Here is a 25,781-nt window from a genome sequence, read left to right on the forward strand (position 1 = left end):
TAGTAGAGACGGGGTTTCACCATGTTGACCAGGATGGTCTCGATCTCTTGACCTCGTGATCCACCCACCTCGGCCTCCCAAAGTGCTGGGATTACAGGCGTGAGCCACCGCGCCCGGCCCTATAACACCTTTTTTAATGAACCAAATAGGAGGACTTTTGCCACCATTCCAGGTTGCTTTGGTATTTGTTTTTTAAGTCTTCTTCTGTCTCCCAGTGCTCCAAAATATAGTTGAGGACAATTATTTTCCCCTCATGAAACTATGTTACTCCTTTCCCTCTAGTAATTACTACCTCAGTTTTTTATTCCCTTACGAAGTTGTTTAACAGGACTAGTAATCCAAGGGAGAAATTAGTGGATGGAATTCTTCCTTGTAACATGCTATGGTCAGAAACATGCAAATTCTCATCAGGATACCAAGGATGAAGCACATATCCCAAGAAGACTCGACACAGGACAGGGGATCTCTCTGCCAATACTTCACGTTTCCCTCAAGATGACATCTGCAGGTTTTGGCGGCAGGCTACAGGTAACCTCACTTCCCTACAAATCAGCTCTGTCGTGCAGATGTGATTGAGTTATTTATTCCCCAGAACAACAGGAGGTTGATCGATTTGGATTTCATATTGGAGGTAAATTAAGGGGCCAGACTTAGACACTCTGGCCTCCTTGTTGGGGGACAGAGGCACTACCTTGCTTACTACCCCAAGGTATCAGCTTTTGGGCTTGAAGTTTTTGTATTCCAGAACATGTCCCATTAAAGAGATGGGCAGGAGATGGTGGGACTCAAATAGGCCTTCAGAGTCACGAAATGAAGATAGAAGAGACCACAGGGGTTATCAAGAAAAACATCAAGTTAAACAGACACATGAATAGAAGAATGGTGAATAAAATACAACAGATACGTATGCATAAATGGAGTAAATTCCCAATGTCAAGGTTTGTGATATGCCACGTGCTAATGCCTTTTTTCAATCTTTCCACTCATTCAACAAATAGTTATTGTGTGCTAAATGGGTACCAGGTATCAACAGTACTAAGCACTAGGGAAATGGTGGTGAACTAGACCTTTTTTTTTTTTTTTTTTTGAGACAGGGTCTGTCTCTGTCACCGAGGCTGGAGTGCAGTGGTGCAATCATGCTCATGGCAGTCTCAACCTCTCAGGAACAAGTGGTCCTCCCACCTCACCTCGAGTAGCTGGAACTACAGGTGTGCGCCACCATGTCTGGCTAATTTGAAATTTTCTTATAGAGACACGGTCTCTCTATGTTGCCGTGGCTGGTCTCAAACTCCTGAACCCAGGTGATTCTCCTGCCTTGGCCTCCCAAAGCACTAGAACTATATGCATGATCCACCATGCCTATCCAACATTTCTTTTTTGTTGAGACAGGGTCTTGGGCTGTTGCCCAGGTTGCAGTGCAGTGGCGTGATCATGGCTCACTGCAGCCTTGACTTCCCAGGTTCTAATGTTCTTCCCACTTCAGCTCCCCAAGTAGTTGGTACTACAGGCACATGCCACCACGCCCAGCTAATTTTTGTATTTTTTGTAGAGACAGGGTTTTGCATGTTGCCCATGTTCAAACTCCTGGACTCAAGTGATCCTCCCACCTCAACCTCCCAGAGTGCTGGGATTACAGGCATGAGCCACCATACCCAGCTGACATTTATTTAATTGTCTAGAGTTTACAGTTAATAATCAAAATTACAACTGTTACACACTGGTGTCTGTGGGGGGGAACTAGGGGAGGGACAGCACGGGGTGGAGTGTTAGGGAGGGATAACATGGGGACAAATGCCAGATATAGGTGATGGGGCTAAAGGCAGCAAACCACACTGCCATGTATGTACCTATGCAGCAATCTTGCATGTTCTTCACATGTACTCCAAAACCTAAAATGCAATAAAATCTATTTTTTTTAAACCCATGTCAAATAGTTGGAGAAGGGAGAGCTTAATACATTTACTGATATTCTGAACAACTGAGAATTATCATAAATACCATAAAAGGATTTTCAATTTATCAATAAGTAGACTTACCTTAAGTACTTTACTTACATATGAGCAAACCAAAACACTATTCATTCAGAAAATGTTTATTGAGGACCAACTATATGCTAGTCACAAAATGACCGACAAAATTCCTGTTCCGGGCCAGATGCGATGGCTCACATCTGTAATCCCCACACTTTGGGAGGCCGAGGCGGGTGGATCACTTGAAGTCAGGAGTTTGAGACCAGCCTGGCCAACATGGTGAAACCTTGTCTCTACTGAAAATACAAAAAATTAGCTGGGCATGGTGGCACATGCCTGTAGTCCCAGCTACTCAGGAGGCTGAGGCAGGAGAATGGCATGAACCCCGGAGGTGGAGGTTGCAGTGAGCCAAGGTCGCACCACTGCACTCCAACCCAAGTGACAGAGCAAGATTGTCTCAAAAAAAAAAAAAAATCTCATCCTTAATGAGCTCATAATCTAAACGAAAAGACGAAAAAACTAACACAGCTTCAATATAGGTGACAACATCTTTAACGAAGGATGGAAAAATTCTGAAAGAATGGGATGGAGCAGATTATCACCTTATTAGGGGTGAGAGGAGGGCAGTACTTGGGACTTGGAGCTGAGCCCTGAAGGGTGAGTGGCGTGATGCCAGGCAGGAAGGAGTTGAGGAGTTCCTTTCAGATGGAGGGAACAGCATGTACATTCCTAACCGAAAATAGTGCCTGCCGGGTGAGCAGGGAGTGCCTCTGCGCAGCAGCCAAAGAGAAGCCTTGAAAGGGAGGCAGAAGCCACACCCTGAAAGACTCTGTAGGCCCTGACAGCGTGGCTGGACTTGATCTTGTGGGCGATAGAAAGCTACCGCTGTGTCTTGACCGGCAACATGATTAGATCCGCATGTTGGAAACGTGGTTCTGGCTGACGTAACAGGTACTTCCTCCATCACTGAAGTTGTGGCTGCAGATGGAAAAATCACAGGAAGGGAAATGGCCCAGGTGACCAATGATGGTGCGGTGGCAGAAGAATAACCATCTTCGCTTTCTCTTTCAACTTTGATTCCAATGAAAGAAACACATCTGAAAGAGTTCATCTGTTATGACTCAGTCTGATCTCTTCATAAACACCAAATCCTACAATCATATTACAAGAGGAATAAAACTGCCTGACTTAGTAATTCCTTGTTTTCAGACAGGGTCTCACTCTGTTGCCCAGGCTGGAGTGCAGTGACATGATCATGGCTTACTGCAGCCTCAACCTCCTGGGCGCAAGCCATCCTCCCACCTCAGCCTCCTGTGTAGCTGGGACAACAGGCACACAAGCCACCATACCTAGTTAACTTTGTAATTTTGTTTGTAGAGACAAGGTTTTGCTATTTTGCCCAAGCTGGTTTTGAACTCCTGTACGTAAGCAATCTGCCCACGTTGGCCTCCCACAGTGCAGGATTACAAGTGTGAGCCACAGCCCCTGGCTGATCTAGTAATTTCATTTAAAAATTCCCAAGAAAACAATTTAGATGAGAGAAAATAATTTTGTTCAAAGATGTTTTTAACTACTACTTAAAATAGCCAACAAATGAAACTAATCCAAACATCTAAAAATAAAGGATGGTTAAGTCAAATGTCATCTATCAACATGACTAAATACTACATAAACATTAAAGTTAACTATAGCCATGCATGGGAATGTGTATGGGAGCAAAAGCAGACTCCAAAATGTGAGATGTACAACAGCTACAAGTTTAAGTACCACCGAGTGCCAGGCCCAACGCTAGGCTCTGGGGACACAGAAATACACCAGATAAGGTCCCTGTCTTCCAAACTCACAGTCCACTAGGAAAGCTAGACTCACACAATTGCAACAAGAATAAAGCAAGTCACAATGAGAGCCCAGAGGAGGATTTGCCCAACTTAGAACCAGCACACAAACACAACACAAATGTGAACGTTCAAGTCTGCAGCAGAATCACTCAACAGCTACAAATCTTGATGACCTCAAACACAAACTTGTTAATTTTGTTGGCTGGGTGCAGTGGCTCACACCTGTAATCCCAGCACTTTTGGAGGCTGAGGCAGGCATATCACCTGAGGTCAGGAATTAAAGACTAGCCTGGCCAACATGGTGAAACCACATCTCTACTAAAAATACAAAAAAATCAGCCAGGCATAGTGGCACATGCCTGTAGTCCCACTGTAGTCCCAGCTACTCAGGAGGCTGAGGCAGGAGAATCACTTGAACCCAGGAGGTGGAAGTTGGGGTGAGCTGAGATCACGCTACTGCATTCCAGCCTGGGCGACAGAGCGAAACTCTGTCTCAAAAAAAAAAAAAAATTCATTAGATTATCCTGGACATGTAAAACTTAAGACGGGGAACATTCAAATCACCAAGAATATTACATGAAGCCTTTTAAGAGTCCTTGGACACTACTTTGAGAAACAAAGATCTAATAGCAGGATGGTGCCTGTATTAATCCATTTTCACATTCCTCTAAAGATACTACCTGAGACTGGGTAATTTATAAACAAAATTACTTTTTTTGCAATTGTTTATAAAATGTGTTTAATTGACTCAGTTCTGCATGGCTGGGGAGGCCTCAGGAAGCTTACAATCATGGTAGAAGATGAAAGGGAAACAAGGCACGTCTTACATGGCAGCAGAAGAGAGAGGGGAACCTGCCAAACACTTTTAAACCATCAGATTTTGTGAGAACTATCACAAGAACATCACGCTGAAAACCACTGGGGATTACAATTCAAGATGAGATTTACGTGGGGACACAGAGCCAAACCAAATCACCTCCAGTGGACAGGAAGGAAGACAAAGGCCCAACAGCATCTGGCTCCTGATTAGGGTCAAGAGGAAGGAAGAGTCAGAGATGATCTCAAAGTTTGAAGCCTCTGCATCTGGAAAAATGGCAACAGGGTCCCTGAAATAAGGAGCCTAAAAGAAAAGATCAGGTTTGAGAGTAAGAATAAGTTCTATTTTTCATATATTGAGTTTGAGAAACATTTAAGAGTAGGAAAGTGGTGGTATTCAGGACTTTACTGAAAATTATCTCTGGAGACTTGGAGACACAGGGTAGAGACCCAGCAACCAAAGACATCTTCCAGGCTGGGCATGGTAGCTCACGCCTGTAATCCCAGCACTTCAGGAGTACAAGACAGGAGGATCACTTGAGGTCAAGAGTTCAAGACCAGCCTGGCCAACATGACAAAACCCCATCTCTACTAAAAATACAAAAACATTAGTCAGGCATGGTGGTGTGCACCTGTAGTCCCAGCTACTTGGGAGGTTGAGGCTAGAGAACTGCTCGAACCCAAGAAGTGGAGGCTGCAGTGAGCCAAGATCACACCACTGTGCTACAGCCTGGGTTACAGAGCCAGACTTCATTTCAAAAAAAACAAAGTCGTCTTCCAGAGATAGCTGAAGCTTGAAATGGATGCTACACAACAGCTATGAACACATCCAACTGCATTACTACATGGACAAGATACTCCTGCTAGTCCCTCACATATTTATAGGTATCTACTTACTTTCAAAGGATTATCTCCGTAAAGTTAATAAAAACAGGGACATGGTATAAAGGATCAGAGTGAATATCTTGATCTCATATTTTTCCATTGGAAAAATTCTGTTTTTTTTTTTTTTTTTTTTTTTTTTTTTTTTTTTTTTTTTTTTTTTTTTTTTTTTTTTGTTGTTTTTTTGAGATAGAGTCTCGCTCTGTCACCACGCTGGCGTGCAGTGGCACAATCTTGGCTCACTGCAACCTCTGCCTCCCAGCTTCAAGTGATTCTCCTGCCTCGGCCTACCAAGTGGCTGGGACTACATGTGCATGCTACCATGCCTGGCTAATGTTTGTATTTTTAGTAGAGACGGGGTTTCACCATGTTGGCCAGGATGGTCTCCATCTCTTGACCTCTTGATCTGCCTGCCTCGGCCTCCAAAAGTGCTGGGATTACAGGCATGAGCCACTGAGCCTGGCCTAATTCTCTACTTTTATAATAAATACCATTTGAAAAGATGATTTGATTTTAAAAAGGATTAATATTAAAGCTCATTTTTTCTACAGTGATTTATTTTGTGATCATCTTCCTTCTAGCCTGTGAACTTCTGAGATAAGGAATGTGGAACTATGCCTTATTTAAATTGCTAACAAGGTACCTGGAAAACAGTAAATACTTAATATTTGTGGTAGGAATTTTGCAAACAGAAGAATACTTTGTTGTGGCTCTCAAACATCAGGAATTTGCAGAATACTATATGAGAGCATTTGTGTATATGTGCATACTACTGAATTCTACTGTGGTAAACAATCTGGGCTTCTAGTGTGGAGGTGGATGCTTTCATTCATTTAAAATCTACAATTACTCACATGTAAATTAGCAGCAATGCATAAAATGTGAGAAATTCACATTTATCTTTTTAGTACTACTGAGATTCTTTTTGTGTTTGTGATCTATATGTGCCAACACTACAATTGTGTTATTTCCAGAAATAACTCAAAAAGACATTTTCAGTGATGAGTTTTGAGTAGCAAAACTGGAAAGGATTTTGTCAATCTGTTGTACATTTTCAATGTGCACAATCTAGGCTTTCTTTCACAAATATGCTTCAATGCACAGAAGAAGGTGAAACCACCACCATAAATCTTGGGGCTGCAGAGGGAGAGCTGAAGGAGGAAAAACATAATTTGGGTTCATTCACTGGGTGGGACAATGAAACACCAGCTCTTGCTCTACTTCTACTTGCTGAAACAGACGTCCCCAAGAAGATAAAGGGAAGATATTTTGTGCTCTTCCTGGCCCTCCCTCTTCCTATACCTTTATTGTTCATGAAGACAAATAGTATGAAATTTCAGTGGAATACTGCACGCTAGGATTCAAGGAAGTATTTAGTTTACTTAACTCCATTGCTGAGGTTTATGGAACATATCGGAGTTTCCCAAAGTCTAAAAAATTTAGACTTCTAGGTCCTATCATAGAAATTCTGAATTTGGGGTGAGCCTGGGAATTTGTATTTTCTGAAAGCCACACTCACTCCCAATAACCAGCCCAGTTTGTGAAGCATGAATTCCCACTTGTCAGAATCAAGTGAGACAGTTCATGTTTGCCAAGTCTGAGAGACTACACTCAGACTTGGCAAACATAAACTGTCTCACTTGATTCTGACAAGTCAAGTGCATGTCAATCATCTCTATTTCACAGATGAGAAAAATAAGTCACAAGCCTGTATGTGCCAGTTTAGATGCCACAGTGCAATGACATCCATTACACCATTATCTAAGCACCAAATTTCTGAGCACAGGTGAACTCTAACCTGATCTTGGGTCTCACCTCACAGGGTATTCATGCAACCAGCCAACCAATAACCATAGTGTGCCTGAGCAGTTCCTGCACCTGTCCACAGTTCAGAGAGCCCTCTGCATCCCAAGTAACCACTATTCACCGTATAAAAAAAAAATCCATTCAAATAGAACTTCAATAAATTTGTAGTAGAGCACACAGCTTGTTATACTCTCAACTAATTTCATTTTATAACCTGTAATGAGAAATTATCTGAAGATGAATAAAGAAAACAAACAGATCTTTCCAAACCCATTTCTGTAAAGGAAACAATATCCTTGCCCTCACTACCAACTTTTGTAACATTCCGTTGAATGCTAATTGCTTCATTTTTATTTTAATGTATAATTCTACATTTCTGATTAATGTAACTGACCAGGATCTCAAAGAATAGAAATGAGATCCCATGTCATCAAGAAAGGGTACCATGAGCATCAAGCAGAGGTGTGTGAGGGAGAGATAGCCAAGGCAGCAAGCGATGAAGGCAGAAGACTGAAATATCCTGGTTTCAGTTGAGTTTCTCGTTTTCTAGCCATGTCGCTCTGCATAACCTACTGAATATGGAGACGGGCTTTGGCGGAAAAGGATGGCTCACGTACTGGAAAACAAACTGCAGGTACACCTGGAACACATTAGAGGAATCTCTAATGCTTTAGGGCAGAGGGTGGCAAATTACAGTCCACCGGCCAAATCTAGCCCATGACCTGTTTTAGTATGATCCACAAGCTAAGAGTGTTTTTTACATGTTTAAATTATTGAAAAAAAATCAGAATAATAGTATTTTACGACATGTGAAAATGAGATGAAATCCAGATTTCAATGTCCATAAGTAACACAACCACATTCATTCATTTCATGTGTTGTCTACCCTTGCATTTACATTTTAAGGCAGAGTTCAGTCATTGCAATAAGAGACCCTGTGGCCCACGAAGACTAAGCTATTTCCTATCTGCCTCTTCACAGAAAAAGTTTGTCAATCCCCATTTTAGGGCAAAGTAGGGGTGTTAGGTTGCTTCCTGAAAACTGACTCTGTCTAGCCTTAGTTTGCTGAATATGAAATAACATACTGAACTTAGAATCATCTCAAATACATTTCCTTTGATATTGACCTCTAAAATATTCTATGATCTACTTATCCCCACCTGAATGTCCCAATGTTGGATTGAGACTATTCCTGTGGCTTTCTGGCCCAAAAACAGAGGCGGGGAAGGGCTTCGGCACATTTAATTCCATTACTGGGATGATGAATGCATAAAGAGAGGAGCCCAGCATACTGGCCCAGCAGAACCCTCTGCACAGGCTGTGTCTGAGTCTTCCTTTTAGCAAAGGGAATAGGTAGCTTTACTCTGTCAACAACCATCTGGAGCACTGTTGTCATTTTCCCAGCATTGATATTCAAAAATCAGAACTGCCGCAGGTAAAGCATAATTCAGAGCTCAATAGCAGGAGCCACTGTACTCCCTTCACTGAAGGCAGGAGGGAAGCCTATCAGAGTCCAGACAGTTCTGGTCTATTAGCAGCAGCCTAATTTTTGCCATTTCTGAAGGCAACACAAATTATAAAGCATTTGCTACTGTTGCACTAGTCAGCTAATTCAATTTCAGACCATTTCAAACCCTGTAATTTGGATGGGAAAGAGAGGGGGAGCCTTGCTCTTATTAACTGCCTGTTGGACTATTCCATGTCACAGCTTGCTTGGGGGTGAGAATAAGAAAGCATTCGCTATCAGGAAATTAACATTTGTAAATGCCCTGGAAAGCTAAATAATAAGCATAATGGTTTAGAATCTAAGTAACCATCATGATTCATTATTAAAATTGCAAGAAAATATTTTAATTTGTGGCTTTACTACACACATTCATTGTTGGTTCAACTGTTACAGTATTTTACTCACTTTTCAAACTACACATAATTCAGTCCTCTTTCCCAGTGTTTTTACCTAAACCCTCTGTGAATGATACTTTCTAGTTTCATAATATAACTAGTCCTTAGATTCCAAGGCAATAAAGGTGCCCTTCTACTCAAAAGCTCCATAGGTTTATTTCCCTCTGGCAAACTTAAATATGCTTTAATGAGCCATTACACTCATTTGAATTCCAGTTCTGCCAGTGACTAGCTGGATGTGTGTGGATCCAAAACCTCATTTCCCTGAGCCCCAGTCTCCATCGGAGAAAATGCAAGTGATGCTACTACTTCTAGTGGTGATTTCTGACTCAGTAAATGTACTTTAAAGATCACTGAATTGGCCTCCTGGTGCTTACCATAGGCTGTGTTCTTACACTGACTTTATAGAAAGAGGAGGTGGAATAAACCTAACCATATACACCTCAGCTCAAGTTCAGGCCCCATGCCTGGTCTGTACTGTGAATGGGGGAACACAGAATTGAGAAAAAAAAATCACTGAATTATACATTTAAAACAAGTCAATTTTACAATATATAAATCATTCCTCAAGAAAGCTGTTAAATTTTAATTTAAAAAAGCTGCTCGAGACCAGCCTGGATAACATAGCAAGACCCTGTCTCTAAAGAAAAAAAAATTTTTTTTCTTTTTTTGGAGATGGAGTCTTGCTCTGTTGCCAGGCTAGAGTACAGGGGCGCAATCTTGGCTCACTGCAACCTCCACCTCCCGGGTTCAAGCGATTCCCCTGCCTCAGCCACCTGAGTAGCTGGGATTACAGGCACGAGCCACCACACACAGCTAACTTTTTGTATTTTACTAGAGACAGGGTTTCACCATGTTGGCCAGGATGGTCTTGACCTCCTGACCTTGTGATCTGCCCGCCTCAGCCTCCCAAAGTGCTGGAATTACAGGCATGAGCCACCATACCCAGCCAAAAGACTTTTTGATTGCAGTTAAAAGAAGGCCGGGTATGGTGGCTCACACCTGTAATCTCAGCACTTTGAGAAGCTAAGGCAAGAAGATCACTAGAGGCCAGGAGTTCCAGACCAGCTTGGGCAACTAAACAAGACTTTATCTCTACAAAAATTAAAATAAATAATGTAATTAAAAGTTAAAATTAAAAGAGGCAGCCATGACCCATAAACTATCAGTGAATAAAGCAAGATAGGACTGTCTGCAGAATAAAGAATGCAACTGTAATATACAGGAAAACATGCTATTTGAGCAGAAGAGACCAGGAGAAGGTCAGAGTAGCTAGATAATGCTTGAGGAAAAAAAATGGAACTTCAAAGAATGTGTTCAGAAATCATGTCCTGTTTAAAATTAAATTCCCCTGACACCACAATTTCTCTCTCCTGTCTAAAGTCATGTCCTGTTTAAAATTAAATTCCCCTGACACCACAACTCCTCTCTTCTGTCTGGAAACGTTAATCATTTTTTATTCTAGGCTATATTTTAGATATGCTTTTGCTAATGTAGTCATCACACGGCATGGTAACTATTTGTTTTAAAGTCTGATCATCAGTAAACTGAGTTCTCAGAGTTCAGGGGCCATGTATTTTGGCAGTGCTAGTCCCTAACTCAGCCCAAGAATGATAGATAAATGAACGAATAAATGTTGCTTACTGCAAAAAGGAAAAAGATGGTTTTGAAGAGTCAATGAAATACATAGATGTATATGCAAAATGTGTGTATGTATTAACACAATGCATTGCAGATAGCAATGATTAAGTGGTGATTCTTTTGATTATTACTAATAAAACATGCCAACAGCTGCACTACAGTTCAAGTCAATTTTGAAGCAAATCTAGTCTAACAACAACAAAACGTTCAAGTGCATGGAAAACAAGTAGACCTAATTTTAGATGATCCCCTGCCCTACTACTAAGGTTTAAAGGCCTAGATATGGGCCAGACTTCAAAAAGCCTCACAAAGCAATCTACAATTTGTGATCAAAATCCTCCACACTCACTGTTAGCATCAATTCCACTCTCACTAAACCTTGTGCTTACAGGCTTGTTGCCATTTGAGTAGCAGTTGATGGGCTTTCTGAGGATTCATTCTTCAAGATTTTGGTCTGAATGAGAAGAGAGGAAATGGATAAATTCCTGAACATACAACCTACCAAGAATGAACCAAAAATAGACAGAAAACCTGAACAGACCAATGATGAGCAATGAAACTGAATCAGTAATAAAAAAATATCACCCTAAAACGGAAGCCCAGGACCAGATGACTGTCTTGCGGAATTCTACAAGACTTATAAAGAAGAACAACACTTATTCTTCACAAAGTATTCAAAAAAATTAAAGAGGAGAAAATTCTTCCTGATTCATTCTATGAGGAATGAATCACCCTGACGCCACAAGCAGACAAGGGTGCACACACACACAGAAAAAACTACAGGCTAGACGTGGTGGCTCATGCCTGTAATCCCAGCACTTTGGGAGGCTGAGGTAGGTGGATCACCTGATGTCAGGAGGTCAAGCCCAGCCTTGCCAACATGGTGAAACTCTGTCTCTACTAAAAATACAAAAAATTAGCTGGGCATGGTGGCGGGTGCCTGTAATCCCAGCTACTCAGGAGGCTGAGGCAGGGGAATCACTTGAACCCAGGAGGTAGAGGTTGTAGTGAGCTGAGATCGTGCCATTGCACTCCAACCTGGATAACAATAGCAAAACTCTTTCTCAAAAATAAAATAAAATAAATAAAACTACAGACCAGTATCACTGATGAATATAAATGCAAAAATTTCTCAACAAAATACTAGCAAGTTGAATCCAACAACACATCAAAAAGATAATACATCATAATTAAGTAGGATTTATATCTCAGGGATGCAAGGATGGTTCAACACACACAAATCAATAAATGCATTATATCAACAGAATAAAGGACAAAAACCATGAATATCTCAACAGATACAGAAAAAGCATTTCATAAAATTCAACATCTCTTTATGACAAAAACTCTCAACAAATTAGGGACAGAAGGCACATACCCTCAACATAATAAAAGCCATAAATGACAAGCCATTGGCTACAATCATACTGGAAGGTTTTTACGAATCCCTCAGACTAGGTTAGGAACACCCACTACAGTCCCCAGCAACTGATCCTTCCTCTGCAACCATATATGCCACCATTCACAGTACTGCTTAACTCTCTTCTCAGAGCCTGCAAAGTCTACAAGATCAGAGCCATACAGAGCTTGCTTACCCACAGTGGATTTCTAGCACAAAGAAGGAAGTCAATGTTAAAATATGTGTTTGATGAGTGTTACCACATTACATTTAGTCTGCATGGAAATACCTATGAAACAGCCTCAGTTCTTTCCTTCAGCTTGAGGATATGCACAATTCTAAACTCAAAAAGTCACATATTAGCTGCAGTATTCACATTTTATTTTCTTGATGCTTTGGTGAATGTGTCTCTACCACCAGAGCAGTTGATCAAAAGAAGCAAGAGGTGGCAAGACTTGAAACTAGTCAGCTGGATTTTCTAATCTTTTTTTTTAAGCCCCATGTATTTTTCAACACTGTTTCACCTCAGTTACAAGGGAGGCACAATGCCCTAAATCTTGTCAGAATTAATATGATTAAACTAGAAAGCCTTCTGGCAAAAGAACTGAAAGTTCCTACTTTGTGTGTACGCTGGGATTTTCAGCCTAAATCACAGCTGGGTGTACTCACCCACTGCCAGGGACAGAGGATGCATGAAAGTTTACCAGCAGTTTTTCTAGGGCAGAAGCTCTCAATTTTAAATTCCCAAACTTCCATCCCATCCTTCTTTTTTTTTAAGCATAAATATAAGAGCACAGACTCTGGTGCCAAAATGCCTCATTTAAAATCCCTGCTACATCATTTACTAGCCATGGTATGTTGGGAATATTACTTAGCATTCAGCATCTAGCTTCCTCACTTGAAAATGGGAATAATACAGCATCTATTTAATAGGTTTGTTGTGAGGCTTAGATGAGTTAATTACATGAAAGGAGCTTAGAGTAAGGGCTGAGTAAATATTAGCTATCCTTATCATTAAACATAGCTAGAGGCATAGGAATAGGTGTGGAGGAGAAGGGATGTGAAACAGACAGAGAAAACAGAAGCAAAAGTAATCTGCTGTGTAATGATGAGAATGGAGCACTTTCTACAGACCTCAGGAAAACCTTTCGGTGCAGGTGAACCCATCCAAGCCACATGGCCAGTGAAGTTGTGCTCGACTTGAACCCAGCTTGTCTCCAGAGATGCAGTCCTGAACCACCAAGAAACACTGTCTCCCATCTTCATCTCTTCCCCTTTAGGGAAAGGAATTCCTGGGTTGCAAAGGGAAGCTAAAGGATGTGAGGAATGAAAAGAAAGGATGTAAAACAAAAGAAGGCCGGACGCATCTGTTTTCTCCATTTATAAGCGGTAAAAGGACAGGTTTCCCTTCATCATCCCTTCACAGTCATAAAAGAGCCCGCTGTCTCTGCGGACACTTGGCTTTGATTTCAGTAGGCCAAGCTGAAATCAAAATCACTGTTAAAGAATTCAAAAGACTGACAGATCCTTCTCAACCCAGCAAGATCCAAAAGTAAAATAGAAATGATGGACATGAAATGCAAAGGGTTGGCAGGAACAGTGGATGGGGTCATTAGGGACACAGGAATCTCACCTCTGTCTAGAGTGGCAAGACTAGCAGAGGTGCTCTAGAGTCAGAAAGACAAAGGATTCAAATCCTAGTTCAGCTCTGTAATATCAGAAAAATGACTTAACTTCTCCAAGAATCATTTTTTCATCTGTAAAATGGGGATAAGAACAACTGCCTCTCCATGGATAAACCACTTTGAAACAGTTTCTAAGAAGAAACTGGGAGACAGGCATTCACACTGGTAGACATGTAAACTGGCTCAATCTCTATCAATACAATCTGGTAATACTGCTCTTTTTCAAACTTAACAAACTTATATAGCACTTAAAATGTGTCAGGCACTACACTAGGCACTTTACAAATATTCAATTCTCGTGGCACATTGTAAAAATGGTAGCAGTGATTCCCTTCACTGTATCCCTGCATCCCTGACCTTGGAGAGTCCCCTCCCACACAGACTCTGAGCTTGGCCATGTGATTTGCTTTGGTCAATGGAATGTAACACAAGCAGAGGCTTGAAAAGTGCTTGAGCTCTGCCCTCCTGTGCCATGCTATGGAACCCTGAGACCACCATGTGAAGAAGCCTGAGCTAGGCTACTGGAGCATGAGAGGTTGCATCCTGTCCCAAATGAGTCCCCGATGACCAACACACCTGTCAAGCACCAGACATGTGCGTCAGGCCATCCTAGACTGTCTGGCCTCCAGCAGACCCACAAGTTGACCTCGGAAGCAGAACCAGAAGAGCCATCCAACCAACCCATAGATTTGTGAGCCAAGTAAAATAGTTATTTTTTTAAGCCATGATGATTTGGGGTGATTTGTTGTACAACACAAACTGATAGAATCCGCATAACAATCCTATTAAGTAGCTAACATTATTATCCCCATTTTACAGATAAAGTAACTGAGGCAAAGAGGGGTTAAGTGACTTGTACTACATGTAAATGGCAGAGCCAAGACTCAACTCCAAGCAATCTGTCTACAGGTCTATGCTCCTAACTCCTACACTATGTTGCTTTACCTACTGAAAATACAGGTATTCATAACACTTGACCCAGAAATTCCACTGCAATTTATCATATGAATATGTTTACACACATACAAAATCATGTATATATAAGATTATTTGCTGCAGCATTGTCGATAATGGCAAAATACCAGAAAAAAAGTTCTAGTGCAGGCATACCTCGTTTCATTTTACTTCCTTTATTGAATTTCACAGATACTGCCTCTTTTACTAATTGAAGGCCTGTGGAAACTCTGTGTCCAGCAAGTCTATCTGCACCATTTTCCAACAAGATATGCTCATTTCATGTCTTTGGGACACACTTTGATAATTCTCTCAATATTTCAAACTTGTTCATTATTACTATACCTGTTATGGTGATTTGTGACCACTGGTCTTTAATTACACTATTCTAATTGTTTCAGGGCACCACGATCCATACACATACAGCATGGATAACTTACTGTATAAATGTGGTGCATATCCTGACAGCTCCACCCCCCAACTCTTCCTCTCTCTCTCTCTTTCCTTGGGCCTCTCTGTTCCGAGACACAACAATATTGAAATTAGGCCAATTAATAACCCTATCATGGCCTCTAAGCATTAAAATAAATGGAAGAGTTGTCCATCTCTCACTTTAAATCAAAAGCTAGAAATGATTAAGCTTAGTGAGGAAGGCATATTGAAAGCTGAGACAGGCCAAAAGCCAGGCCTGTTGCCCTGAATAGTCAGCCAAGTTGTAAACGCAAAGGAAAAGTTCTTGAAGGAAATTGAAAGTGCTACTTCAGTGAACACATGAATAATAAGAAAGCAAAACAGCCTTATTGCTGAAGGGGAGAAAATTTTAGCAGTCTGGATAAAAGATCAAACCGGACATAATTCCCTTAAGCCAAAACCCAATTCAGAACAAGGTGCTAACTCTCTTTAATCCCATGAAGGCTGAAAGAGGTGAAGAAGCTGCAGAAGAAAAGTTTGAAGCTGGCACAGGTTGGTTCATGAGGTTTAAGGAACGAAGGCGTCTATATAACATAAAAGCTCAGGGTGAAGCAACAAGTGCTGATGAAAAAGCTGTAGCAGGTTATCCGGAAGATGTAGCTAAGATCGATGATGAAGGTGACTACACTAAATAACAGATTTTCAGTGTAGACCAAACAGCCTTATATTGGAAGAAGATGTCAGTCAGGACTTACATAGCTAGAGATGAGAAGTCAGTGCCTGGCTTCATAGCTTCAAAAGACAGGCTGACTCTCCTGCTAGGGACTAATGCAGCTGGTGACATTAAGTTGAAGCCAGTCCTCATTTACTCTTCTGAAAATCCTTGGGCTCTTAAGAATTATGCTAAATCGACTTTGCCTGTGTTCTACAAATGGCATCACAAAGCCTGGATGATGGCACATCTGTTTACATCATGGCTTACTGAATATTTTAAGCCCACTGTTGAGACCTACTATTCAGAAAAAAAAATTCCTTTAAACATGTTACTGCTCATTGACAATGCACCCAGTAAACCAAGAGTTCTGANGGATGATGGCACATCTGTTTACATCATGGCTTACTGAATATTTTAAGCCCACTGTTGAAAAAAAAAAAAAAAAAAAAAAGATTCCTTTCAAAGTATTAATTCACATTGACAATGCACTTAGTCATCCAATATCTCTGATGGAAGTATCCAAGGAGATTAATGTTGTTTTGTGCCTGCTAATACAACATCCATTCTTCAGGCCATGAACAAGAAGCAATTTCAATTTTCAAGTCTTACGACTTAAGAATACATTTTGTAATGTTAGAGCTGCCATAGTGATTCCCCTGGTGGCAAAATAAACTGAAAACCTTATGAAAAGAATTCACCATTTTTACATGCCATTAACAACATTCTTAATAGGAACATTTAAAATATCAACATTAACAGGAGTTTGGAATATAATTCCAACTCTTGTGAATGACTTTGAGAGGTTCAAGACTTCAGTGGAGAAAGGAACTGTACTGGAAACAGCAAGAGAACCAGAATTAGAAGCGGAGCCTGAAGATGTGACTGAATTGCTGCAATCTCATAATGAAACTTGAATGGGTGAGGCTTCTTATGGATGAGCAAAGAAGTGGTTTCTTGAGATGAAACTACTCCTGGTGAAGATACTGTGACATTGTTGAAATAACAAATAATTAGAATTTTACGTAACTTTAGTTGATAACGCAGGCAGGATTTGAGAGGATTGACTCTAATTTTGAAAGAAGTTCTACTATAGGAGAAATGCTGTCAAACAACATCACATGCCACATAGAAGTCTTTCATGAAAGGAAGCATCAATCAATGTACTTCTATGCTCCATAAGAAATTGCCACAACCACCCCAACCTTCAGCAACCACCACTCTAGTCAGTCAGTAGCCTTCAACACCGAGGCAAGACCTCCACCAGCAAAAAGATTATGACTCACTGAAAGCTCAGACAATTGCTGGCAATTTTAGTAATAAAGTATTTTTATTTAAGATATATACAGTATGCTTTTTTAGACATAATGCAATTGCATACTTAATAGACTACAGTGTAGTGTGAACATAACTGTTATATGCACTATGAAACAAAAAATTGTTTGATTCACCTTTTAGATATTCACCTTATTGGGACGGTCTGGAATCAAACCTATAATATCTCCTAGTTATGCCCGTATATTCACATAAAGGTTTCCCATTTACAGCTGTAAAGAGAACTTGGGGCTGGGTGCAGTGGCACCACACCTATAATCCTAGCACTTTGGGAGGCCAATATGGGAGGATTCCTTGAGCCAAAGAGAGTTCAAGACCAACCTGGGCAACATAGTGAGATCCCTATCTCTACAAATATGAAAAAAATTAGCCTGGTATAATGACATGCACCTGTAGTACCAGCTACTCCAGAGGCAGAGGTGGGAGGGTCACTTGACACAGATGGTTGGGGCTGCAGTGAGGTAGGATTGCACCACTGCACTTCTGCCTGGGAAACTGTCTCGATAAAAGAAAAAAGAATTTTTTTTCTCAAAAAAGAAAAATATATATGTGTGTGTGTGTGTGTGTGTGTATATATATAGAGAGAGAGAGAGACAGAGACAGAGACAGAGAGAACTTCATAAATCTACAAAAATCCTGATCTTGATGTATGAGAGAAAAATGCATGGTGAAGAAGAGTGTACTTCTATGCTACCATTTGTGCTTTTAAAATGAAAAGTATAAATATATAACTGCTTATATATGCATAGATTATTTCTAGAGGGACACAAGAAATGGGTTTAACATCAATTGCTTCTAGGAAAGGGAACTAGTTGGCTGCGCAATAGAATGGGAAGGCTCATTTTCATTGTAAGCTTTGCATAGCTTTTGAATTTTATACTGTGTAAATGTATCAGCTATTGATTTTTAACTTAAAAGGTTGTTATGAAAATGAAGGAAGATAGCTGTCAGAAATAATCAATAAATAGTAGCTACCAGCCTTGGCAACATAGTGAGACCTCATCTCTACAGAAAATTAAAAAATAAGGCAGGAGGATCGCTTGAGCCCAGGAAGGAGAGGCTGCAGTGAGCCGTGATGGTGCCACCTCACTGCCACCTGGGTGACAGAGTGAAACCCTGTTTCAAAAAAAAAAAAGTAGCTACCATTATAGTTATTCTCCCACAACTGCTTTCTAACTTTTGCTAACACAAATAATTTTTTAATGCAGCCAATCCTCTGTAACTCCTGGCTTACATGGAAAGAGCTCATTTTGGATTCAAAAATAAAGAAGGACATATGAGCTAGCTATGTGAAGAGGCGAAAGAATACCCAACCATGGGGTTCTCTGGTGTTCAAAGCACTGGACAGCACAGCATACACCACATCAGCCTTTGGTTGGAGTCTATTTGGGCTGCTACAATCAAATTCCAATGACTGGGTGGCTTATAAACAAAAAAAAAATGCATTTCTCACAGTTCTGGAGGCTGGAAAGTCCAAGATCAAGCCTCCAGCAGATTCAGTGTCTGGTGAAGGCCCACTTTCTGGTTCAGAGATTATGTTTTCTCACATCATGGAAGGGGCAAGGTAGCTCTCTGGAGCCTTCTTTATAAGGCTCCAGAGAGCTTATAAAGAGAGCTTATTCCCATTCATGAGAGTTCTGCCCTTGTGACCTGATCACCTCCCAAAGACCCACCTCTTAATACCATCCCCCTGAGGGTTAGGGTTTCAACATATGAACTGCAGAGGACACAAACATTCAAACCACAGCTTTGCTCTTCAGAGCAACCCAAATACCGGGCATCTTCTGTGCTCCTACTCTGTACATTCCCTGCGGACCTTCTCTTTCATTCAAGGACACCAAATGAAAGTAATTACGTCGGATTCCAGTAGTGTGTCTGCACACTCTCACGCTCTGCAGCTACTGATCTGCCACAGTTGATGGGTTGCCACATGCATCTGCCAAACTGCCAAATTCTCTACTTCTCTAGAAGCAGACAGGGTCTGGGACAGGAATAAGAAGTTTGTAGGCAACAGAGTGTAATGTCAAGAGCCAGGGCTTTGGAGCCCAGCAAACCTGGGCACAAATTCCAGCTCCAACATTCAGCTGAGTGGAGCGGAGCAATGCCCAACCTTTCTGAGCTTGTTACTGCCATCTGTTCAATGGTGACAGCATTTACCTCTCACAGGACTCTTGCTAATGCATGTACCACAGTACCAGGTACACAGTGAATGTTCACTTCACGGCGGCCATTTTCATTGTCTTTGGGGTATTCTAACAGAGGCTAACCACCTTCTTTCTTCCATCTCTCTTTCTTTCTCTTTCTCACACACACCACCCCCAACAATTAGCAGCCTTAGGTGTACATAAGAGGATTCCTGTCTCTCCCTTCTGCTCACATCAGTAAGCTCAGTTGACTCTACCTCAAAATACAACCCCCATCTCTCTACATCTCTCCAAAACTCCTCCACACACAAGTGATCTACAAACTAATCTTTTTTTTCAGACAAAGTCTCGCTCTGTCGCCAGGCTGGAGTGCAGTGACTTGATCTCGGCTCACTGCAACCTCAATCTCCCAGGTTTAAGTGATTCTCCTGCCCCAGCCTCCCAAGTAGCTGGGACTACAGGTGTGCGCCACCATGCCCAGCTAATTTTTATATTTTTGGTAGAGACGTAGTTTCACCATGTTGGCCAGGATGGTCTTGATCTGACCTTGTGATTTGCCCACCTTGGCCTCCCAAAGTGCTGGGATTACAGGTGTGACCCACCGTGCCCCGCCTAAAATCCAAATTTCTAACCATGACCAACAAGGCCCTAGAGGACTTGGCCCCGGCCTGTCTCAGCCTCATCTCATTGCACGCTCACCCCCTACACACTCCACCCTGCCCCAGCCCCCATGTCATCTGTTCCTGACCCAGAGTCTGTGCCTCAAAGCTCTTCAGTCTGGAACAGTCTTTCCCTGAACCTCCGCACAGCTTCTTTTCATAACGTAGTTCACAGCTCAAATGTCGACCCCTTAGAAATGTCTTCATTTCTGATCACCCAAACTAAAATGCTTCCCTCCCCCGACTCATTCCTCATGACCTCATCCTGCTCTATTTTATTCATAGCACTCATCACTATCTGAAATTACATTATTTGTACAATTGTTTACTACTTTATTATCTGATTTCTCAGTTTGAATGTGGCTTCCGAGAGAACACGGCCTTTATCTGTCATGTTCTTCACAGTATCCCTAGAGCTCAGAACAGCAACTGCACATAGCAGGTGCTTAATACACATGGAGGTGCGAGCTGGGGATTTAAAATGCACATTACTGAGCTCCAGTTTCAGGGATTCTGACTCATTAAGTTTGAAACAGAGCCTAGGAATCTGCATTTTCAGCAAGCATCCATCTCCTTCATCCTAAGGCAGATCGGAGGCAGATCACACGTTAAGATACTCTGGTCAATGCCCTCCATCTCCAAATCATGATTCTCTCTCTAACGCGCACTACTTAGACCTACGGATCCCATTCAGGCTCCTTTATTTAATGACTCTGGGCCACTGAGGGTAAAAAAGGAGGCTGCTGACCCCTGAATTTTGAGTTCAAACAAGTAACCTCACCATGGCCAGTTTCCATTTCTGCTGCATGCCAAACTAGCTGGCCAGCCTGGCTGGAATCCTATTCTCCCCAGAAACACCTGAGCAGGTCTGGACTAGCTCCAAAGGTATAAGCCAGGTAAATTTCGGTGTCAGCTCACCGAGAGACTCTCCAGGGGCAGCTAGGGCCAATTCACATTTGCTCTGTACTCCCTACAAACAGGCCCTCCTCAAGACACACAGAGAACACTTAATTCTGGTACCACCAGAAAAAAGAGGCCCGAGTTCCATTGGAAGCAACCCAGCCGCTGAGAGGCAGAAATCTACGAAAGGATCACTCAGGTGATCAAAGCAATTGGCGCATTAGATACCTTACAACAAGCCAACCCCCAGCCTTAACCTAGAGCAATGCATCGGCTTTGGAGGGAGAGTCTTACTCCGTTTTTTTGGTTTGTTTTTGGGGCATTTCCCCCAGCATTTCTTCTCAGTCTTGTCTCTTCAGAAAACATCCCTCCACCTCTTCCTGGGTACCTAAACTGTCTTCAGGTTGGCCTTAGGAGGTCTGGGACAACGAGGAGGGTACCTAACAGGATTTCCTTAAGTTTCCTGTACTGTTTTCCACACTGTTAAATGCCGAGATCCTGTATTTGATTAAAGTACCTTCCATTTCCAAAGTTAAAACACAAACGGCACTCAGGGTCTGATAACAAAGTCGCCAACACCTTCGCGTCAATTAACTTCCCCCAACAAGCAAGATCGAGCTGCACTAGGGCCTGCGCGCTCTCGGGGGCTGACAGCAAGCAGCACCAGTGCCCCAAGCTGTCCCTGGAGGTGGAAGAGCCCCTCTAGCTGAGCCTGTTTTTCTTTTTTCCACAGACAGCCCTGGCTGGAGAGTAGGGCTGAGCGCGAAGCCCCCGACACCTGCCGGTGAAGCAGCAGCCGCAGCCCCAGAGTGCGCCTCCGGCCAGGATCTGCGCGCCGTCGGCGGGCGGTGCCTTGGAGAGACTCGCGCCTTCCAAACGCCGGAGCGCAGCATCCTTTCAGGCGAGCCACACCGCCCCCCAACCCCGGCCCCGGTCTCCACGGGTCGCCCACCTGGCCCGGACCTAGGGCTGGCTCCTTCCCTGGGGTGTGCGCAGAGGGAGCCCCACCGACGCTCGGCAGACCTGCCCGGGCTCCCGAGGAAGGAGCGGGGCGCTGGGCAGCAGAAGGCAGCCGGGCTGGCGTGAAGGGCGCTCGGGAAGTGGCTCGTCCGCAGGCGCGGGGGCGGAGCGCCGGACGCAGCCCACCTCTCAGGCCCGAGCCCAGGGTTCCGACGTGCAGACGCTGCCGCGAAGAGTGCGGACTCGCGGTCCCCGCGGTGCCCCTTCACCTCTCCAGTCCCCCCGGGGCGCCCCGGTTCCCCGCCGACGTCCGGCCCCGCAGCGCCCTCACTCTTCTCGCCCGACCCCCCCCGACCCCGCGCACTCACCCTCCGCATGGTGCCGGGGCCGTCCGGGCCGGGCCCCGAGACGCTAGCGCGAGGCGGGCTGGACGGGCGGCGGCGCTCCGCCGGCCAGAAGCTCCGCGCTGTCCCCGCCTGCACACGCCTGCGCCGCGGCCGCCGATCTGGCAGGGGGAGGGGCAGGGGCACGCTGGCCGCGGGGTCCCCGGGGCTCTCCCGGGCTGCTGCGGCTGCACTGAGCAGGGCGAGACGCGCCGAGCTGGTGGAGGCCCCGGGCCCCGAGGCCCTTCTTCCAGCGTCGCAGCGTCCCAGCCTCCTCTGGCCGCTGCGCCCCTCTCCTCTTCCTCGAGTTCCCGCCCGACCCGGAGCGGAGCGGGTCTCCGATGCCGGCCCCGCAGCCCCCAGAACTGAGCCGGAGAAGCTTGGGGCTGAACGCTGGGCCCACTCTGCGGGGACCCCAAGTTTGAAGAGCAAGAGGGGATTGGCGGAGAGTGCAGACCGCAATTCTCACCGTCTTAAAAGTATCGCCTTACAGTTCTCCCCATGGGAAGGAAATGTGGCCCGCTAATGTCCGTTCCCACTCTTTTCGTTTTCTTTTTAATTTTTCAGACAGGGTCTCTCTCTGTCCCCCCTGGCTGGGCGCAGCGGGGCGATCTCGGCTCACTGCAGCTTGGAACTCCCAGGCTCAAGCGATCCTCCCGCCTCAGCCTCCCCAGTAGCTGGGACCACAGGCGCACGCTTGACTACACCTGGCTAATTTTTGTATTTTTATTCTTTTGTAGAGACGGGTGACTTGCCATTTTGCCTAGGCTGGTCTCGAACTCCTGACCTCAAGCGATCCTCCCGCCACGGCCTCTCAAAGTGCTGGAATGAGAGGCGTGAGCCCCCGCGCCGGCCCTTTTCTATTCCTTGGAATCTGCGATTGTTGTTTGAAAGTCCTGAGCATTCATAAAGCTTTGCGGGGAGGGGCGGGAAGAGAGTTAAGAGTGGTAAACAGCAGGTCTACCCGTGTTTCCTCCACGGGTTGGAGGAAACACCGTGGAACAGATACGGCCTGGTCTCATTCAGGTGAAGAAGCTCGGCGGGGAAGGGGTCTGCATCCTCATTCCAGCGAAACCTGTGGGTTTTCCTAGCAGTCCCCTGCGTGCACAGCTTTCTTTTCACAATCGACCTCCATACCTCACCCCAACTTTTCCAAACAACGCGGGAAGCCCATCCCCAAATGCTAATGCTTCTGGGGGGAAAAAGATGAGAACGGGGAAAAGACATATTCCCCTAATCATGAAAACACTGCATACCCTTGAGCCCAGAAGGCAGGATCTAAATCCACAAGAACAGGATGGCATGATGTGGAAAGGTCTTTCAGGAAGAAATCTGATTCCATTCTGCTTCGACTGCTGAACAAAGTAAATCGAATAGCACGGAACTAACTCAAGGCAGCCTGAATTTTGTGTGGAAAAAATATCTCTTGTTTGTCAAAGAATCCTTTGAAAAGCATCCAAGGACGCTTGTATTTTCAAAGCGGCTGTGACAGGTATGCAGGCAGACAGCAGTGGGAATGCAAAGGCTGGTGCCGGGTAAACACTTCTCCTGAGTGTTTCAGCTTTGGCATTGCCTTTATGCCAATTATTCTGGCAGATCACCACTGTCAAAGAAATACCTTTATAATTTTCTAACGTTGATTGTCAGCAGCACTATAGAGACCATAGTATTACACAAAGTACCTTAATGATCTAATGAATAAAAACATTTCATCTGGATTTCTCTTTGGTATCTATCAGCACACATAAGGGGAGGAGGAGTGACTGATGTGTTAGGGGGAAGTGTAAGAAACGACAATCAACGATACTTGCTTCGTCCCTTTTTTACTTTATCTTATGATCTGTATACAGTGGGGTTTTTCCTCCCTGGATATAAATCTCTTCTGATTGAGCTTTTATGTTTTTGCCTTTGAGAAAATAAGAATGTTAGTAAGTGTACTTACGAGCCATACTTGTGTTATCATTTCAATCCACACAACTCTATGAAGTATGTACTGTGATATTATGGTTTTTCAGAGGCAGATACTCCAGCTCAGAGAGGGTAGGTAATTTACCCAAGATCACACAGCTTGTTAGTGGCACAGCCTGGATTTCAACTCAGGCAGTCTGACATGATAGCCCACTCACTGAATGCCCATGCAATATTGCCCTCCTCTGCTTCATAGAAAAGGTGCAGCTGAGTAAAGGTGTTCCTGGAAGTAAAAACATGAGCTTTTGTCATAAGTCAGATTAGTCACTTGACATCTCTGAGCCTTAGCTTCCTCATCTGTAAAATGAAAACTTGGACTAAATAGATGCATTAAAGGCCTAGCCAGAAGTAAAGCTCAAAATTTAGAATATTACTATGTGAGTATTAGCATCTCAGTATTCTTGCTCAGCATGGTAAGAAATCTTAACCTGGGGGAACAGTGTTAGCCACTTCATTGGTTTGTGTAATCTCACCACAACCCCTTGTTTAACACTGCTTGTGCTGCCTTCCACAACATCACCTCTTTCTGCTCCTTCTAACTAATACTCTTTGCTCTGCAAATGTGATATCTGATCGAAATAATGTTTTTTTGCTTTTGTTTTTGAGGTGGAGTCTCACTCTGTTGGGCCCAGTCTGAAGACCAGTGGCTCAATCTCCGCTCACTGCAACCTCCACCTCCTGGGTTCAATCGATCCTCCTGCCACAGTCTCCCAAGTAGCTGGGATTACAGATGTCTGCCACCCCGACCAGCTAATTTTTTATATGTTTAGTAGAGATAGAATTTCACCATATTGCCCAGGCTGGTCTTGAACTCCCAACCTCAGGTGATCCGCCCACCTCAGCCTCCCAAAGTGCTGGGATTAAAAGTGTGAGCTACCACACCAGGCCTATTTAACCTTGTTGATCCACAGGCTGGATTCATAGACAGTAGGAAGCATACTAACATCAGGAGGTAAAGCTTACTTCTTTCATTACCTATGAAGGTAGATAGGCATTTGATATAAAATTGAACAAAAAGAAACTAGTTTACAATTTTACATAAATAGTAAAAGAAAAATGATAATTTATTCTGCTTTTTGTAGATAAGAAATCTTACCAATTAGCATAATTTCTACCATCCTCCATTTAGAAAAGCATTAGTAATTAAATGTTGTTTCTCTTTACCATGTTCCTAAATTTGAATCCTTCATAAGGTATCTATTAAATACCTACTATGGGTGGGGGGGGCAGGATATACATTATTGATTAAATAAATCCATAGTTCCCTGAGAAAGATAAAGAATAATTTCAAGGAAGCATGTATCACAGCTACATGCATTGAGTTATTTTATATGTTCCAGGCATCGTGAAAAACCATATATCAGTCTGTTTCATCCTCACAAAACTCTGCAAAATTGTTGTATCTTCTCCATTTTA

The 25,781-nt window shown here is 43.3% G+C and overlaps 1 protein-coding gene and 1 non-coding gene across 2 annotated transcripts in view; one reads left to right on the forward strand and one right to left on the reverse strand.

Moving 5' to 3' along the window:
- Nucleotides 1-22,444, reverse strand: part of TMCC3 (transmembrane and coiled-coil domain family 3) — a 311,857-nt gene extending 289,413 nt beyond the window's left edge. The window contains exon 1 of the mRNA XM_037733748.1: nt 22,383-22,444. Coding sequence (XP_037589676.1) covers nt 22,383-22,391 — 9 coding nt within the window. The 5' untranslated portion in view covers nt 22,392-22,444. The remainder of the gene's footprint in view (nt 1-22,382) is intronic.
- On the forward strand, nt 9,575-9,711 carry LOC119469296. Its single transcript, XR_005198100.1, has one exon. It is a non-coding gene; the product is annotated as a small nucleolar RNA SNORA51 (small nucleolar RNA).
- Nucleotides 22,445-25,781: the final 3,337 nt, after the last annotated feature.

This window comes from Cebus imitator, unplaced genomic scaffold (genome assembly GCF_001604975.1).
Source record: "Cebus imitator isolate Cc_AM_T3 unplaced genomic scaffold, Cebus_imitator-1.0 Scaffold18, whole genome shotgun sequence".
NCBI lineage: Eukaryota > Metazoa > Chordata > Mammalia > Primates > Cebidae > Cebus > Cebus imitator.